The 20,428-nt window shown below is 43.9% G+C and overlaps 1 protein-coding gene across 1 annotated transcript in view; it reads right to left on the reverse strand.

Moving 5' to 3' along the window:
• EPHA6 (EPH receptor A6) overlaps positions 1-20,428 on the reverse strand; it is a 983,829-nt gene that overhangs the window by 514,701 nt on the left and 448,700 nt on the right. Inside the window, exon 4 of the mRNA XM_044284497.1 lies at positions 20,006-20,161. Within this exon, the coding sequence (XP_044140432.1) occupies positions 20,006-20,161 (156 nt within the window). The remainder of the gene's footprint in view (positions 1-20,005; positions 20,162-20,428) is intronic.

The raw sequence follows: 20,428 nt of genomic DNA on the forward strand, positions 1-20,428 counted from the left end.
AATGTGTTAAAAATTCATGTCTCTTTTTAACATCTCATCTATTTTGCAACTGAAAACTAGCCAAGGCAAGCAACACAAAATAAATCCAATACTACAGAGACAGACCATCAAAGGCTCCATGCAACAGGTGCTTCCTTCTTTACAGTAAATGCAATCAAAGAAATGTAGGCATTTTGTGAAATACAATGCCGCTTATGCCAAGGAGGATAGTGCTGCTCAAATAAATCAAAAATAAAATCCACTCTTCTTGGTAACTTGCACTGTTTTGGATACCGTGCCTATAAAAAGTTTCAGATGTCCTCAGACTGTTTTACATGTACAGAGAAAGATTTATTTTCCAGCTAGATAATCATTAGACTAAAGTCAACATTACGTAGCATTGAATTAAAAATACCATGTGCATGAGCCCTAACAGTCACCAAACGAGACTGGGTCAATGTGTAGAGATGACCATGCTAGAATTCCCTGTTATGGTAGAGACCAACGTGGACACCTATATTCTACTGATGTATTTGATGTGCATATTCTTGATATGTTGTGAACACTTCTACCGCTGAAGAAGAAGAGGGCAGACTATCACTGGTCTCCAGTTTTGTTTAGAGTATAATAATTTGGAGGATCCCATTATTTATGATCTGATGTGGGAGAAGACAGAGGTGGAGACTGGTATGAGAGACACTACAGTATGTAGTAAAGAAGTACAGTATACATATGCTGGCCTCTTAATATCTAGGTGCTGTAAAGTTAAAAAAGCACTCCTGAATGTTACCTATATAGTGCAGCACAGGCTATTATTAAAGGATATGGTTTATTTTGTTGGCCATTAATTGATGTACCATGATGTGCACATTGTTCTGGCCTCTTAAAGGGGTATTCCAGTAGGAAAAAGTTATCCCCTACCCACAGGATAGGGGATTACTATCAGATTAGTGGAGGTCCTACCACTGGGACCCCCACCAATCACGAGAACGGAGGCCCCATACCCCTTGAAAGGTCCCATGCTGCTCCCCTAAAATGACAGAAGCTGGTCACAGATGCATTCGGCCGCTCCATTCATTACTATGGGAGTTCTGGAACTCCTATAGAGATTAATTATGTGGCTGTGCGCGTTCACAACCAGCCACCTCGGTTATTTCAGGGGAGCAGCAGGGGTTCTGCAGGGGGTATGAGGCCTCCATTCTTGTGATCAGTGATGGGGAGGGGGGGCAGTGGTAGGACCCCTACCGATCTGATAGCTATCCTCTATCCTGTTGATAGGGGATAACTTTTACCTACCAAAATACCTCTTTAAGAACTGTACTGAACATGCAACAAGATTGCAAAGAGCAGGATTTCTGGGAGATGCAAAATGGTTTAGCAGACTGGGCCTAACCAATCTCTGAGTAATTTACTGCAAGATCACTAGAGAGAGAGAGAGAGAGAGAGAGAGAAAGAAAGAGAGAGGAGAATCTACATGGTTAAAAATAGGAGCCAGCAAAGTAACTTGATACTACTGCTATTCAGACTTTGCTGCACTGATAGACATCCTTCACATTCAGACACATTCTGCCTTGCATCCAGCAGTGGAAACTACAACTATTATTGCAAACGTACTGTGGCTAGCCGTAGATTCTACTGAGAGAGACTTTAGAAAGTTAGTGTACAAAAAGTGCCATAACTCCCGTCTTTGCCAGCCTCCATACCTTGCTATCTGAGGAAAGGATTTGCACTGTGTACAGAGGGAACTGTGCTTCATTGTTGCTGGATGTACTGCAACTGACATTTTGCACTTAAGTAAATGAGACATTTTTTCTTCTACATCTGGCCTAGTTTTCTGACTCTGGCATCATACGCAAGCCTTAGCACTGTACATGTCCTGCCTTGCACCCATACACGCACTTAACATCAGAGGCACCCCAGCTACTATCAGGTAGGAACCCCAGTATCGAGTTTACCCCAAGGGAAGAAATGGTCCCCCCTCCTTTCCCTGTATGGCCCTAGGGAGCAACGGTGTGAAGACAGCATCCATGATTGACTGTGACAGCCACTACCACACCCATCCACTGCTCGTCCTGGCCCACTACAGTAAGTGTTGGTACACCCATAATTTCTAACTGTATTAGAAAAAGCATAAGAAAAAAGCTGTTTTCCTAAATACTGGGGAACCAAGAAACCCTATACTACACTTTACAGTATATGGTAACCAATATGGCTATACAGTTGCATTCTTTGGAGCAATCTGACATATACACAGAGCTATATATATATATATATATATATATATATATATATGTATTACTATAATATAGATGGCGGTATCTTGCAATTTACACTGTGACATCCAGAAAGAAGTCTTAGGGCTTAGATTTACTTTAACTAACAGTAAAAGGACATTCTGAAGTCTCGGCTTCTCAGGATCCTTCAGCTAACATCAGCATTTGCCACTATTAAAATTATTGCAGCGCAGTTATTTGCTCCCTAAAGCCACGATATTTCAGCAGATGCTGCCACTGCCGCTATTATGTACACCCATGTACTGTAATAACTCTTTTTCAATTCCTTTCATGCACAGAACAATTCACGGTGATAAAGGAACCTTGCAATACTAAAGATTGAATTCCAGGCAACTAAGTGATAATCAAGGGGATCTGCATCCATCATATTCAAGTGACAAGCACTGTACACCCTGGGTGGTCTTTGCTCGAGCATTTTAAGACTATGATAGAGATATTGCAGATATAAAAATATATGGTGTTATTTTTTCAAGGTTTGTGTCTGTCTATATTATTAAAGCACATTCAAGCAGATTTACAAAAGAAGCACAGAATTTATCACAGCGGCTCTTGCTGGATGATAAATGTGGTCCCTTGTTCTGCACACTTCTGTCTAACTGTATACCAGCTTACTTTAAGGGGAAAAATTTGCACCAATATCTTTATGCATGTTGATAAATCTTACGCTATTGCCCATTTCCCATAAAGCTACACCTCTTTTCTCACGAGATCACGCTAAAACATAAAGCATGCACGCCAACTGTTTGGCGCAAATTAAGCAACAATTCTAGGCAGTGGCGTACATAGAGATATAAGGGCCCCATGGCAAGGATCAAACCAGGCCCCCCACACAGGACAGAAGGGTTTCTGCCTAAACCCCTTTCAATGACCATTGTTCCATTTGTTCCACTGCCTCCTTTGCTAAAAGTTGTTCCTTCACAGGGTAGAATCCTGGCCAAGTTTTCACCCCCAGTAGAAGAGGGGATGATCCCAACTGGGCCCCCTCTTGTCCTGGACCCCAGAGCAGTCCCATGGTCTGCCGCTATGGTAGTTACGCCCCTGATTCTAGTTAATTTACCATAGGAAATTACCACCATGTTGAATATTATACCATATTATTAAAGAGGACCTGTCCCCTCTCCTGACATGTCCGTTTTAGTAACTATTTGCAGGTAAGTGTCCGTATAGACCTGTATATGGGTGGGCTACTGAGAGATTAGCGCCTCAGCTCCATAACTCCAAATGAGCTGACTATGGCTGCAATTCTTTCTGTGACTAGTTGCAGAAGAGCAGCTCTGAAGCACAAACTGCTCATCTATAAAGTAAAATAATGCCCAGACTAGTACCAAAGGATCACCCGCGAGTTTTCTTATTTAGGAGGAGACGCACTTCATCTGTTTCGCTTATTCCATATCTGTTGACACTTTGTGAGATGCAGCAGCGCACGCTATTGTTGTTTATCAAGTGTAAATCAGACGTGCGAGATATAATTATTTCATTAATCAAATCCAATATTGTAATTAACAGTTTAGAGAAATGCAACTTTACTGGTGTTGATTGAGTAAGTGCGCAATGCACCCAGTGCCAACAGTTCTTTGTCTACAAATAATTATGTGGCAAAAATGATTAAAACAGAGAAATAAAATCTCTGTAATAAGGAAAAGGCGATATTTACTAGATATTGAGTATTTTATTGAGACTTACAGCATGAGCTCATCTCTTTTATGGCTCATGCCCATGAACGTAAGGGCACCGTGCCCGTGCTGCGGAGTGCAAATGCGGTCCACAATGCAGGGCACCAACTGTGGGGCAGCCGCATGTGGATCGTGGACCCATTCACTTGAATGGGGTCCGCAATCCGCATCCGACAGTCCGCACTGCAAAAAAGTAGTGCATGAGGGGTGCGGAAGCACGGACAGAAACACCACGGAAGCACTCCGTACTGCTTCTGTGGGGTTCTGATCCGTGCCTCTGTTCCGCATCTCCGCGATTGTGGACTCATTCAAGAGAATGGGTCCGCGATCCGTGATGAGAAATGCACATGGCCAGTGCCAGTGTATTGTGGACCCGCTGTATGCAGCTGCAATATGGCCACGGGGGGGCATGAGCCCTTATAGTCATGTATATGAGGGGTGGCTGGCTGCCTTTTGAGAGACACAATAATGGTCTGAAAAGCATAGAAGAATTAAGCCAGGTCCCCCACACAGGACAGAAGGGTTTCTGCCTAAACCCCTTTCAATGACCATTGTTTCATTTGTTCCACTGCCTCCTTTGCTAAAAGTTGTTCCTTCAGAGGGTAGAGTCCTGGCCAAGTTTTCACCCCCAGTAGAAGAGGGGATGATCCCAACTGGGCCCCCTCTTGTCCTGGACCCCAGAGCAGTCCCACCGTTTGCCGCTATGGTAGTTACGCCCCTGATTCTAGGTCATTTACCTTAGGAAATTACTGCAATGTTGAATATTATACCATATTATTAAAGAGGACCTGTCCCCTCTCCTGACATGTCCGTTTCAGTAACTACTTGCATTCCCCATGTGATACCAATTCTGTAACATGTAACACTGTGTTGGGCCATTCCTTTATTATTCCTGCTAGAACTTTACAAATACATTGCCAACAGTCTACAGTTAAGGTAATGCTGGGTGTTACCAGTATGGTTGTGTCTGACTCTGTCCAATCAGTGCTACCATTTTGAGACTGTGCAGGTACACACCCCAACTGGTAACACCCATCTGTACCTTTACCTACAGCTGCTAGCAATTCCTTCATAACTTCTAGTAGAAATAACAAAGCAATGGCACAACATAGAGACATAACAGTTATTACATGGGGGAGGCAAGTAGTTACTACAAGGGGACAGGTCCTTGTTAAAGGGAGTTATTATCAGGAAATCTACCATTAAGCCAGGAAAAATGGCTCGTAGGATGTAGCTCAGCTGAATGTAATGATTCTGTTCACTTAGCAATACAATACCTTGTCCTACATAAAAAAAAAAACACTTTTAATCCATATGCAAATGAGCAGTTAAGTGCACTTAGGGTGGGCCCAAGCCACTCTGTGCACTCTTGCTCTATTCTACTTCCTCTTCCTTTCTACTAGTCCAGGTCGGCACATAAGAAATTGCAACATGGCCATAACGACTGACAGACATGCCGAGGAGAGGGAGGAAAACGTGAGAGCAGGTAAGTGTCCGTTCCGCATCTCCGTGATTGCGGACTCATTCAAGAGAATGGGTCCGCGATCCGTGATGAGGAATGCACATGGCCAGTGCCAGTGTATTGTGGACCCACTGTATACAGGCTGCAATATGGCCACGGGGGGCATGAGCCCTTATAGTCATGTATATGAGGGGTGGCTGGCTGCCTTTTGAGCCTGCCTTTTGGAAAGCATAGAAGAATTAAGCTTTCAGATGTATGCCCCGCCCTTTAATATCCTGGTCATGCCTCCTTATCAACCCTAACCTCGTGACATACTAATGATGTCATCCTCCATTTGAGCGCAAAGAGCCGGCCGCCACGATCTTGATTGAAGATCCTGTGCGCGGTGACGTATGATCTACAATCAAGATGGCGATGGCTGGCTCTTCATGATCAAATGGATGAGGGTAAGTATGGTTTTATTTATTTATTTTACATTGTATTATTACTATTAGATGTTGCGATCAGCGATGAACGCGGCAGCTGAGGGGTACAATGACGGGGATCGGCACAATTGCCATTCCCTGTCATTGCAATTTTTTTGTAAAATTTAGCGAGGTAGCTAAATAGAATTTTCCAATACTTTGCCCATCTCTAGTCTAAATCAAGTGATGCAAACTGAGACCATCCAAACAGGGACCATACAGTAAGGACACAGTGGTCTTGTAGCTGTTCCTTCCAGTTAGGCCCAAAAACATATGCCAACACTAGAATTGTCATTGCAGTGCCCACTATTACAACAGTGTCCGTTTATGTTTATTTCCTCCATTGCTTTCTATACTGTTAACTACTCCTTTATTAAGGATACATGTGGCGTTGCATAATTACATCATACAATGCCTAAACAAAATCCATATTTACATAGCCGTACTTGTTTTAATGTCCGAAAAATGCGGATCCACAAAATATAGATGCCGTCGTGTTGCATCTGCGTTGCATGGAAATCGCAGAATGCTCCTCTTTGTTCGTTTTTCACGCAACACAGGCCCCATAGAAGTAAATGGGGTTGCATGAAAATCGCAAGCATCCGCAAGCAAGTGCGGATGCAGTGCGATTTTCACACACGGTTTCTAGGAGACGATCGGGATGGAGACCCGATCATTATTATTTTACCTTATAACATGGTTGTAAGGGAAAATAATAGCATTCTGAATATAGAATGCATAGTACAATAGCGCTGGAGGGGTTAAAAAAATAAAAATACATTTTAACTCACTTTAGTCCACTTGATCGCGCTGCCTGGCATCTCGTCTGTCTCCTTTGCCTAACAGGACCTGTGGTGACGTCACTCCGGTCATCACATGTTCCATCACATGATCTTTTACCATGGTGATGGATCATGTGATGACCGGAGTGACGTCACCACAGGTCCTGTTCCTGCAATGAATGCTCACCACAGGTCCTGTTCAGCAAAGGAGACAGAAGAGATCCCGGGCTACGCGATCAAGTGGACTAAGGTGAGTTAAATTTATTTTTACTTTTTTAACCCCTCCAGCGCTATTTTACTATGCATTCTGTATTCAGAATGCTATTATTTTCCCTTATAACCATGTTATAAGGGAAGATAATACAATCTACAGAACACCGATCCCAAGCCTGAACTTCTGTGAAAAAGCTCGGGTTTGGGTAGCAAATATGCGCAATTTTTCTCACGTGAGTGCAAAACGCATTACAATGTTTTGCACTCGTGCGGAAAAATCGCGGGTGTTTCCGCAATGCACCCGCACCTTTTCCCGCAACCCCCGTGTGAAAGAGGCCTAATCCTTTTCTTTCTTGAGCAGAGAAAACTGCATTGTACGGACTCAGCTAAGCTGCCCTGCATGTTACTGGTAAACCACCTCTAAACTGATGATGATAACAACAAGCAGCAGAATTCAGATTACAGCTCTGGACTATAACACACTCTAGGAATGAATGTCAGGTGTGATAGAAGTACTGCAAAGTACATACAAAGTAATGACCATTTCATTATGATGACATCTATATGCAAACTGCAAAACAATGTGGAAGATGAAGTTGCGCTTTACCTCTCCATGCAGTGAATACTAATAAAAGATAGCAGCATAAAGGGATTGATCCTAAAACATTGTGTACTTGTTTATTCTGCTCATGATGAAAAAGGGACATACAAATTGAATTCCTGACTGTAATATCTGCTTCTTGGCAGCTTACACCTTACTTTGTCCAAGAGAAATGTCAAAATATTTGCTCTCCTGCAGATGAAGCCTCCATAATGATATTTCCAGATGTTTACATTACTCTGTCTTGTTCCTTGTGAACAAAACATTGATTATCTAACTCCCCGTCTGACAGGCCATGGTCACTGGAACTGGGAGCCTTTTTTTCATCAAGAATGTAATAGCAGGGTTGTTCTAGCTGCACAAATACAGAAAACTATTGTAATGTCCTGAAATACGATTATGAATCTGCAGCTGGAGAATTTCTACGGAGTAAATCTTTCCAGAAAGCTCTGTACTAATAGCGTCTGATATTGTTCTGAGTGTCTGCTGACAATAAGCTGACCACATAGCCTGGGCCCCTGCAATAAGATCACGGGCCACTACCAAGGGACATGAAGCATTAAAGGGGTTTCCCGGGAACACCAAATTTTAACTGATGCCCACAGCCTGCCTCTGCTATTTAAAGATTCATACTTACCCGCCCCCGCACGCTGGCTTCCACATGTCCATCTTCCGGTGACTACCTAGGAAGTGCTGCCAATGCTATTATTTTCCATTATTTGCCTCATTTACCACTCTACTCAGATTTTTTTTTGAGTATAGACATGTCATACTTCAGATATTGTCTTATACTATGCCTGATGAAGAGACTTAAGTAATTTTGCTATATGTTACCATCTTTTCACTTATCTTGCAATGGCGGCCCATGCTTGCTATTGTATCACTCTTCCAGGATGGCACGGGTATCATGTGACTCACCCTGCTTCTCCTTCTATCCTCAGCAGCCCAGACCCGCTTAACCACCGCTGCTCACCAGCAGCGAATCTGGCCACCATCATCCAACACCTCTTCATGCAGTCCGCGGCCTGCGATTCTCTGTGTAATCTTCCTTGTCCGTCTCTAGGGTGTGCACTTTCTGGCTCTTAAAGGGTCAGAGAACAGGTTGTCCTAGTTTCCTACTTCCAATAGCTGGTCACTTTAAGGTGTTTAAGGCACCTTCCTCTATGGAAGGGTGCCTAACTTTAGGTTTTCCTAGCTTGCTAGATAACAATGAAGGTATGCTATTCTGTATGTCTCTGCCTGTGTACTGACTTCTGCCTGTTTATCGACTCTGAACCCAGACTGACTGTCCTGCTGTATCCTGTTAACTGTATTGACTGTTTACTGCCTGCCCGTACCTTAGACTAGTTTCACAGATTTACAAGAACTCTGCCTGCCCTGACTATAAGTATTGCCTGATCCCTAAGTGCTTTGTCCTGATGTCTCATCCCAGTGCGTTAGGTGCCAATTAAACTGAGACTATTCTAAGAGGTAGAGGTCTGGTAGTTCCCCTGCAGTGAAGTCCAGATCCCCGTATAGGGATTAAGGGGTGAATACCAGGGGACTGCCAGGATAACACCTTTAGGTCTAGCCAAAAGTCAAACCAGTTTTACTATATCCACTGCCCATATCAATTAAAAGGTATCAGCTACTGAGGGGTTAATTTTTTATTTTTTATTTTTTTGCTCCTTTTGTTATTTTGCCACATTAGGGTCCTTACACACATGAATTTGTAAAAAACGCAAGAATGAGTGTTAACCGGCTGCCCCACACGCGCTGCCGCGATCAGCAGCAGGGGCCCGGCTGCTACTGACAGCTGGGCCCCTACTGTATCTGCCAGCATTGGTGAAAACACAGATGCCGGCGGATTAACCCCCTGTATGCCCAGGGGGTTTGTAGCTTGTACATCCCCATCCCCAGATGTATTGTGCTGTATTGAAACAGGAATCAGACCCTGAAATGTTGAAGTCCCATAGTGGGACAAAAAATAAAAAAATAAAAGAGAATAAAAGTGTTTTTAACAATAAAAAAATTCAAGTTTCAATTAATTAAAAAATCCCCTTCCCATAAAAAGAGATATATAAAATTGAAAAAGAAAACACATATTAGGTATCACCGCATCCGTAACAACCTACTCTATAAAAAATATCCCATGATCCACCCCACCCAGACAACACCGTAAAAAAATGTTAGAAAAACGGTGCCAAAAAGCCATTTTATCACATTAAATCTCAAAAAGTGTAATACCAAGCGATCAAAAAGCAGTATGTACCCAAAAATAATACCAATCAAACCATCATCTCATGCCGCAATCGGCCCAAAAAATGTAAAAGATATGGCTTTCAGAATATGGAGACATAAAGACATCATTTATTTGTCTCAAAAATGCTTTTATTGTTTAAAACTAAAATATATTTTAAAAAAAACATATTAGGTATCGCTGCATCCATAATAACCTACTCTATAAAAATATCCCATGAGCTAACCCGTTTGGTGAACATCATAAAAAAAAAAAGAAAACACGACAAAAATGTTTTTATTTTGTCACCATACATTACCAAACGATAAAAAAATTGTATGTACCCCAAAATAGTACCAATCAAACCGACATATCTTGCTAAAAAAAATGAGACCCTAACTAAGACAATCGCCCAAAAAATAAAAAAGATTAGGCTTTCTGAAAATGGAGACATAAAAACATGATTGTTTTTTTTTCAAAAATTGTGCTCTCTGCCGTGTTCCCGTACAGCAGTTTACGACCACATATGTGGTGTTTCTGTAAACTGCAGAATCAGGGTAATAAATATTGAGTTTTATTTGGCTGTTAACCCTTGATGTGTTACAGGAAAAAATGAATTAAAATGGAGAATCAGCCAAAAAAGTGAAATTTAAAAATGTAATCTCCTCTACCTTTAATTCTTAAACTTGTAAAGGGTTAAAAAGTTTGTAAAATCAGTTTTGAATAACGTGAGGGGTTTAGTTTCTACAATGGGGTCATTTATGGGTGTTTTCCACTATCTAAGCCCCACAAAGTGACTTTAGAATTGAAGTGGTCCTTAAAAAAGTGGGTTTTGGAAATTTTCTTAAAAATTTGCTTCAAAAATTCTAAGCCTTATGCGATCCTAAAAAATAAAATTACATTTAAAAAATGATGCAAACATGAAAGTGGACATATGGGGAATGTAAGGTAATAACTCTCTTATGATGTATGACTATCTGCCTTTTTAAAAAATGGTGAATTATATTGACTATAATTTTTCACTATCATGAAGTACAATATGTCACGAGAAAACTATCTCAGAATGGCTTGGATAAGAAAAAGCACTCCGAAGTTATCACCACATAAAGTTTCCAAAAAACTGCCTGATTCCAATATAAATAATGAGGAATTACAATAAAAATCTTGGAGGACAATTTAGTCTATTCTTAGTATTTATTTATTTATGCACAGATTAAGGCAAAAAAATCAAGTTCTTAGAGTAAGCAGAATATTATCAATTACACTATGGGACCTCCAAGAAAAAAAGACACTTAACTGCAATACGGAGAAAAGTACTGTGTACCCTCTTTACTGAAGGACCCTTATGCCAATTTGTATGACGATTAAATAGCTTTTTAATTGCCATTAAATTATGCTGGCTAAACTGTGATTTCATGCAAATATTAAGCTGTAATGACATCCAGTGAATCATTTAGTAAGATTTAGAACTTGGAAAGAAGAGGTACAATTAATTCTAATCCTCAGATTTAACAATATAATGTGTCACTGGGCTGTTTATGAATATGGCCTGATTGCTTTGTTATCATTCATGAATTGCGCGCCGATGAAGAAGAAGCCTGGTTCCCCTAACCCATGCGTAGATGCTTTTCTGCAAAGTCTCCTGTGATTTCTTCCGTGCTGCATTCTTTGTAGTATCAGATCTTACAGAGCTTCATCAATCATCTAATATCCATACTGTAGTTAATTAGATAACAGGTTTTTGTATTTGACTTTGAAGCTTCCGCATTAACTCTTATTTCTTAGATTCGGGTTTATCGTTCTTTTATCAGCTAAAGAAATGCAAGATGTATAATATCTAATACATTAGCTTCAGAATGAAACATGCTGAAAATTAAATGGCAATATTTTTAGAACTTCATTGAGCTCAATGTATTTGAACAGAAAATAATTACAGCGCTCTACTCAAGGAAAAATAGTACCCCTCATATCCTGACAAATGTCTTTAACCCTGTTAAGGACAGATTCACATTGGCGTTATGGCATTCCGTTATAACGAACGGAAGCAAAGAATATAAGAACGGAATATAAGAACGGAAAGCAAAACGGAAGCCTCATGTATTAGGATGGAACAAAACGTAATACCTCTTAAAGGCTTTTGCTTTCCGTTCTAAAATTCCGTTATAACTCATCTTATAATGATCGTTATAACAGATCTTATAATGGAATGGCAGAACACCAATGCAAACCTGCCCTAGGCCAGTTATATCAGCTCTGCCCTGATGAGGGTCAATCACCTCAAAACAGTTGTCTGCAGTTGGGGTACTTGCTCTGCTAGAATCCTAAGTTATGACTCAAAGCATGTTTTAAGGTTAAGCACTGCCTTATAGGATATCTACCTTACATCTGGTAGTATCAGAGGTTCAGCTTTCTTTTCTTTTTGGTAAGAGAGCTAATATGTATAATGTGTTGATCAAGCACCAAAGGACCGTGTCTTCGGGTGGAAGTCAATGGAAGAACCCAGGCATTAAATCAGGCACCCCCTGCTCTGAAGAGGGTATGGTATCTGGTTCATAGGAAAAGGTCAGAAATTGATGGAAACACCACCAAAATGGTTCGGGAACAGCATGGGGAGGATGTCTGGATTAATCTTGGACTCCCAGATCACTGCTGGGAATGATGTTGTCCGAGTACTACGCCACATTTACAGACTGACAATAATACGCAGAAAACCGATGAAGATAAAATCGATTTTAGAGGAAAATTTATCAGGAAACATTCTTTTCTATATATTTACTTGTATATAAAGTGCAAGTGCTGCCAAAAATTACAAGGAAGAGGCACTCCGATACAACCTGTATATCACATAAAGGAGGGCCTCATTCACGTTGTGGTACAACTGTTCAAGTAGTAGGACTCTTACATAATAAAGCCTATGCACTAAGTGAAAGGGCTGCCAAAAATTACAAGGAATCGGCACTCCAATACACCCTTTATTACACATAAAGGAGGGCATCATACACCCTTGAAAAATTATGAATGATGGCCTGCTGGAGACCCTCAAAAACATTAGGAGCAAGGCCTACTGTTGACCCTCTAAAACATTACGGGCGAGAGGCTTCTGCTGAGCTGACAATCTAAAACATTAGGGGTGAGGGTCTGATCTGAGCATCTACAAAATTAGGGTGAGGGCCTGCTGGTGAGCTGACCCTGTAAAATATTATGGTTGAGGGCCTGTTGGTGAGCTGACCCTCAAAAACATTATATGCGAGGGCCTGCTGGTGAGCGGACACACAAATAGATTGTAGGTGAGGGCCTGCTGGTGAGCTGACACACAAATAGATTGTAGGTGAGGGCCAGCTGGTGAGCTGACCCTCAGAAAACATTTCATGAGAGGGCCTGCTGGTGAGCTGCCCCTCTAAATGATTGTAGGTGAGGGCCTGCTGGTTAGCTGACCCTCTAAAACATTACATGCGATGGTCTGCAGGTGAGCTGACCCTCTACAACATTAGGAGCGAGGGCAGATGCATGCATGTTGATATGATAGAAGAGGAGGAGGATGAAAAAAGGAATATTAAACCATATACCCTTTTTTGTGGTGGAAGGGGTGCATGGGAATTTTACATTATAAAAAAAACATTTAAAGTGCCTTTATGTTCATCAGCTTTCCTCTGGTGGAGTAGAGAAGTCAGGGGCAATCCAGGCCTTGTTAATTTTTATAAGATTCAATATGTCACCATTTTCAGTTGACAGGTGGATGCGCTTATCAGTTATTATGCCCACAGCAGCACTAAATACCCACTCTGACAAAACACTGGTGGCAGGGCAGGCCCGCACCTCCAAGGCGTAGAGCGCCAGTTCGTGCCACGTGTCCAGCTTGGACACCCAGTAGTTGTAAGGCACAGAGGGATCATTAAGATCGCTGACACAGTCTGCTACGTACTCCTTCACCATCTTCCAAAACTTTTCCCTCCTTGTGACACCAGCCCGCGCATCAGGGTGAGGGTGCTGGCGGGGTGTCAGGAAACTGTCCCAGGCTTTGGAGAGTGTTGCCCTGCCTCTGTTGGAACTGCTGTGTGTTCCCCTTGTCTCCTCTCCTCAGTTGCACAATGAACTACGTACTCTGCCGCCAGCGTTGTCAGCTGGAAATTTTTGGAGACAACCAGTAATCGGTGTTGTCCAAAATACGGAAAACGCGTTGGTCACGGGAAAGGCAGCCTAACATAAAGTCAGCCATGTGTGCCAGAGTCCCAACAGGCAAGACTTCGCTGTCGTCATCAGTCAATGACTCTCAATCTCCTCACCCTCTTCCTGCTCTTCTGCCCATCTACGCTGAACAGATGGAATTAAACTTCAATGGGTACTACCCTATGTAGAGGAGGCAACAGTCTCCTGCTTCTCCTCCTCCTCCTCATCATCATCATCCAATTTGCGCTGAGAAGATGAACTGAGGGTGGTCGGGCTATCACCCTGTGTAATGTCTTACCCCATTTCCACCTCTTCCACATGGAAAGCGTCGGTCTTAATTGTGAGCAGCGAGCGTTTGAGTAGACACAGAAGTGGGATGGTGACACTGATAATCGCCGCTCACATCTGTGTTGATTCCTAAAAGTTTCTTGAAACCTTACAGAGGTCAGAAATCCATGCTTACTCCTCGCTTGTGAAGAGTGGAAGCTGACTGGAAAGGCGACGACCATGTTGCAGCTGGTATTCCACTACTGCCCTCTGCTGCTCACAAAGCCTGGCCAACATGTAGAACATCAAATTCCAGCGCATGCTCACGTCGCACAACAGTCGGTGAGCTGGCAATTGTAAGCGCTGCTGCAGCATTGATAGACCGGCGGAAGCTGTCAATGACTTGCGAAAATGGGCACACACACGGCGTGCCTTCACCAGTAGCTCAGGTAAATTAGGGTAGGTTTTGAGAAACCGCTGAACCACTAAGTTTAAGACGTGGGCTAGGCATGGGTTGTGTCTGAGCTTGCCGAGCTCCAAAGCCGCCACCAAGTTACGGCCATTATTAGACACAACCATGCCTGGTTTTAGGTTGAGTGGCCAGAGCCACAGCTCAGTCTGGTCTCTTATCCCCGCCACAGCTCTGTGGTACTGTGCGGTTTGTCACCTAAGCAGATCAGCTTAAGCATGACCTGTTGACACTTCCCCACTGCAGTGCAACACTGCTTCCAGTGTGGAGGAGGAGAAGTGGGGGTTGTGCATCAGCCACTGTTTGCCTTTGGTGGTGGTGTTGTTACAGTGTGGGCAGGTGTGTCTAGTCAATACAGAATTTCCCTACACTTTTTGAATGGTACAGTTACAAGCCCATACTACTTATATACCATCATTAATCCAGTCATTGTGCCTCTGCATGAACAACACAGGCCTAATTTAATCTTCATGGACGACAATGTGCCAGCTCACTGAGGTTGCATCATTAGGGAACGGCTGATGGAGACTGGGGTACCTCAAATGGAGTGGCCTGCTCCAGACTAGGGCTGAAACGATTACTTGTTTGAATCGAGCAATTCGACACAAAAAATCATCAAGGCCAATTTTTTGCATCAAGGATTCATTTGTGTCATGTGACTATGGAGCGGGAGTGAAAAGCTTGCTATTACTTACCGCTCCGTGGTCACCCGCCGGCCCGTATCACGCTGCACTGGATCCTGATGCATCGTCAGGTCATAGTGCACGTAAGCGCGCACTATGAACCGACGCTCTGTGATGTCAGGATCCAGTGCAGGGCGCGTAGAAGAAGAGGAAGGAGCTGTGGAGCGGCGCCCTTACAGAAAAGGTAAGTATTTTATTTCACTGGTGCTGGGGACATGACACTGAAGGGGAACAGCCGGCAAAGGATAGCATGGAGGGGCAGATGGGAGTGGGGGACATGGAGGGGCTGACTGATGGCAGTGGGGGACATAGAGGGGCTGATCTGATGGCACTGGGGGACATGGAGGGTGATCTGATGGCACTGGGGGACATGGAGGGGGTGATTTGATAGCACTGGGGAGTAGAGGACATGGAGGGGCTGATCTGATGGCACTGGGGGAGTGGTGACATGGAGGGGCTGATCTAATGGCACTGGGAGACATGGAGGGGCTGATCTGATGGCACTGGGGGACAGGGAGGGGCTGATCTGATGGCACTGGGGGACATGGAGAGGCTGATCTGATGGCACTGGGGGAGTGGGGGACATGTGGGGCTGATCTGATGGCACTGGGGGAGTGGGTACATGGAGGGGCTGATCTGATGGCACTAGGGGGGTAGGGGACATGAGGAGTTGATCTAAAGGCACTGGGGGGTGGGGGACATGGAGGGGCTGATCTGATGGCACTTGGGGAGTGGGGGACATGGAGGGGCTGATCTGATGGCACTGGGGGAGTAGGGGACATGATGGGTTGATCTGAAGGCACTGACAGGGTGGGGGACATGGAGGGGCTGATTTGATGGCACTGAGGGAGTGGGGGACATTGAGGGGCTGATCTGATGGCACTTGGGGACATGGAAGGGCTGAACTGATGGCACTGGGGGACATGGAGGGGCTGATCTGATGGCACTGGTGGACATGGAGGGGCTGATCTGATGGCACTGGGGGACATGGAGGGGCTGATCTGATGGCACTGGTGGACATGGAGGGGCTGTTCTGATGGCACTGGGGGACATGGACGGGCTGATCTGATGGCACTGGGGGAGTGGGGGACATGGAGGGGCTGATGTTATGGCACTGGGGAAGTGGGGGACATGGAGGGGCTGATCTGATGGCACTGGGGGAGTGGGGGACATAGAGGGGTTGATCTGATGGCACTGGGGGAGTGAGGGGCATGGGGGGGCTGATCTGGTGGAACTGGGGGAGTGGGCAACATGGAGGGACTGATCTGGTGGCACTGGGGGAGTAGGGGGCATGGAGGGGCTGATCTGATGGCACTGGGGGAGTGGGGGACATGGAGGGGCTGATCTGATGGCACTGGAGGACATGGAGGGGCTGATCTGATGGCACTGGGGGACATGGAGGGGCTGATCTGATGGCACTGGGGGAGTGGGGGACATGTGGGGCTGATCTGATGGCACTGGGGGAGTGGGGACATGGAGGGGCTGATCTGATGGCACTGGGGGAGTGGGGGACATGGCAATGGATGGCATGGAGGGGCTGATGGCACTGGGGGAGTGGAGCTGAAGGCACTGGGGTGGGGAAGAGCTGAAGGCATTGGGGGAACGGAGCTGATGGCACTGGGGTGGGGGGGAGCTGATGGCATTGGGGGAACTAATGCACTTGGACTGATCGCACAGGGGAGAACGAAGGAGGGTGTTGGAGACTGATGGCAGGGGGTCTGATGAGTTTTTATAAAGGAAAACAGTCTATTAATTCTTTTTTTTTATTACATTACTCAATTAATCGTAAAAAATAATCAATAGAATACTCTATTACTGAAATAATCATTTGCTGCAGCCCTACTCCAGACCTGAATCCCATTGAAAACCTATGGGATCAGCTGAGTTGTCATGTAGAGGCTCGTAACTCTGTGCCCCAGAATCTTAATGACCTGAGGGCCGCCCTTCAAGAAGAGTGGGGTGTCATGCCTCAGGAGACTATAAGTCGACTTGTGAACACCATGAGACATCGTTGTCAAACTGTAATTGATGCTCAAGTCCACATTGAGTTATTGAGACACTAACATTTTTGTGGGGGTATACCCACTACTGGTGTGGGCTTTTGTTTCAATAAATTATTGGAGACAAGGAAATCCCCATTGCATGCTTCTACTTAAATGCCCGACTTTCATGATATAATATCACTGGAGTGTGAACGTTTTACGTTTTCCCTTAATTTCACCCGAAAGCCAAATATCCCTAACTTTTTGTGAATAGTAGATTGATGTGCGGATTTAAGATCTAAAACCCAAGTCAATTCTCTGCACATTTTATCCTCAACATGGCGATGTGATTTGTCATCCATTTTCCTGCTACTGTACCATGCTATGATGTTTCCACCAGCATCATCTGGATGGAAAATCTGCAGCATATAGACCCTAGTATGCATATAGAGCAGGGATCAGCAACCTTTAGCATTCCAGCTGTTCTGAAATTACCACTCCCAGAATCCTCCTTTCACTTCTATGGGAATTACAATAACAACTGAGCAAGTGTGCATGCTGGCAGTTGTAGTTTCACAGCTGCTAGAGTTCCAACGGTTGCTAATCCCTGATATAGAGGAACTGTTAATTAGTGGTTGAAGAGGCAGAGGACTCCGCAGCTCAAGAATATCCAGAAACTCTGAGCTTGTGCATCTGAATGAGAAGACCCCTTCACAACGAAATGCAAGTTCTGCAATTAATAAAGTGTAAATTTCTCAAACACTCCACAACTAGCGCTTAAAAAAGGCACAGTGCTGAAATCAGCATTCTGTCACTGCTTAATTCCCTTACAGAGGGCAGCTTAAAAATGCTGACAGATTGCCTTTAAATATCAATGAATTACTCAATAACAATTATCAAGGCCATCTAACATTTAAATTACCTCTACAAGCAAGTCCTACAATATACATCTGGTCCTATCTCCACCCTAATTCCCAGACCAAGTCCCATTTCTTCAGACCTCGATGTTTGATTCTACCAAGGTATTCTCACTTTAGGTTGTGACTCTCATGTAATTAATAATTTAGGCACAAAGCTAATTTTACATGCATGGATCTTGGTCTCAGATGTCAATATCAGGATGGTTGGTCTTAGCTGGTCATTTGTACATCTGAAGTCATGATTCCTTCCTGCTTTAGTTGCTTGTGGGCCAATGACTCATTGGCCCACAAGCTAGAAGCAGGGAGGAATCATGTGTTCAGATGGAAAAAATGCCGAATATTCGATATAACGAATATATAGCACTATATTCTAAATATCGTCAAATTCTCGAAGTGGCGATATTCGCGATAAAAATTTGTTTTTTGAATATTCGTGGTCAACACTGCATAACACTTTGACTTTCTTGACCAGACTACTTAGAACTCCTGACTCAGGGTGGGAAAGGCCAGCCTTCCTCCTGCTAAGTAGGGCCAGATAACTAAGCTGTTTTCCCATGTTCAGCTTTTGGAATTATTTAGTATCATTAACCATTTAGCAGCACTGGGTCACTGCACATATACTGTGCTCTATAAGTGTACACAAAGCATCCACATCCACAGATTACACAATGCATTCCTGGAGATTTTGGTGGCAGCAGTTAATTAGAAAAAAATATCATTTAATGTTTTAAAAACACATAATAACAAAATCTGAATCCAAAATTACCACCTCACTTAATAGAGAATGTCCATAATTTGTTTAAAGGGTGTTACGCAAGAGGTCCCCCTCTTGGGGATGGCTGCTGAAGGGCTCACCTGGTTGCCTGCTCTGCCTCCCCTGTGGCCTGTGCTCACAGACGTTCCTCTGCTCTGTTCTCCCCTTACAGGTTGAGGCCTGCTTCCTGGCTGAGGCCTGCCAGCTCTGCCTCTCACCTCCCGTAGTGCACGTAGGTCTCTCTGACTCTTAAAGGGCCTGCACACGCACTTATTCTGCTCCAGCCTATGGCTGGCCATCAAGCGTATTTCAGACACCTTAACCTGTGGTGGAGTGCCTGAGCAAAAGGTTCTAGTTCTCTAGTGTCCTGCAAAGGTGTACTATTATTCGATTTGTCTGCCCATTTACCGACTTTTGTATGAACACCAGATTTGACCCTTCACTGCCTGATCTCTGCCTGGTCTCCATACTGACCATTAAATGTCTACACTGATACTTTAACTGACTTTGGATTACATGAACCCTGCCCACCCTGACCCCAGCTTGTTTCTGACTACAGATTTGCCTGTTTCTTCTGTGCTCTGCACCGGTGTCTCTTGGCCCTGTGGGTCAACAGTCAACCTAGAAGAGACTACTCAAAGAGATAGCAACCTGGTGGTTCACCTGCAGTGGAGCCCAGATCCCTGTATAGGGGTTAAAATAGTAAATACCAGGCAGGCCACTTAGATAATGCCCTTAGAAGTAGCCCCAAGCCAAATATGTTCAGCAGACACAGCTAATTCACATCCACTTCATAACAAAGCAGTTTTCCAGAGAAAATAAAAAATGTTATGTTCAGATACTGATCTGGTCTTGCTGCTTTTTACTTCCTGGTCCAGGCAAGGCTCAACATGGTGGAAATTCCCGAAAAGGCTTGCTCAACCAATGACCAGCCAAAGTGATGACCTGCCTGAGACTAAACATATCCTTCATGCCATTTTGAGATGGGAACAGTAAGTAAAGACCAGCAGGGACAACAAAAGAAAAACTGTTTGTAAATGTGGACATAGACAATAACTTTACTCCCTATTGACTTACTTGTGCATGCCATGGCTGGCGGGTCTTTCTCTGCTCTGAAGTAGCCTTTTTCACACTGGCAGACCGTCGTGGCCTCTACATATGTGAAGCTATGTGGAGGACATTTGGAACACTTGATATTTCCAGCAAACGCCTTGTAGAATCCAGGCCGACACGCTGCAAGAAAACAGAAGACAATGATTTCCGTTTGCCTTCACGATTCAATTCATATGCCATTCGACTGTGAAAGTGAAGATTCCTGCCTAGACGCTGTGTATAAGTTCCCTCTGACCTCAGGCTAGTCACTTCATCTTCCCACACCTCAGACAGCACAGTTAGATTGTAGATCCTCGCAGGCAGAACTTCATTATGTCTTTTCCTAGACTGACAGTATGTAATTATTAAAATGATAATTCTGATCTCAAGCTAAAGACAAAGCTAAAT

Source organism: Bufo gargarizans, chromosome 3 (genome assembly GCF_014858855.1).
Source record: "Bufo gargarizans isolate SCDJY-AF-19 chromosome 3, ASM1485885v1, whole genome shotgun sequence".
Classification (NCBI taxonomy): Eukaryota; Metazoa; Chordata; class Amphibia; order Anura; family Bufonidae; genus Bufo; species Bufo gargarizans.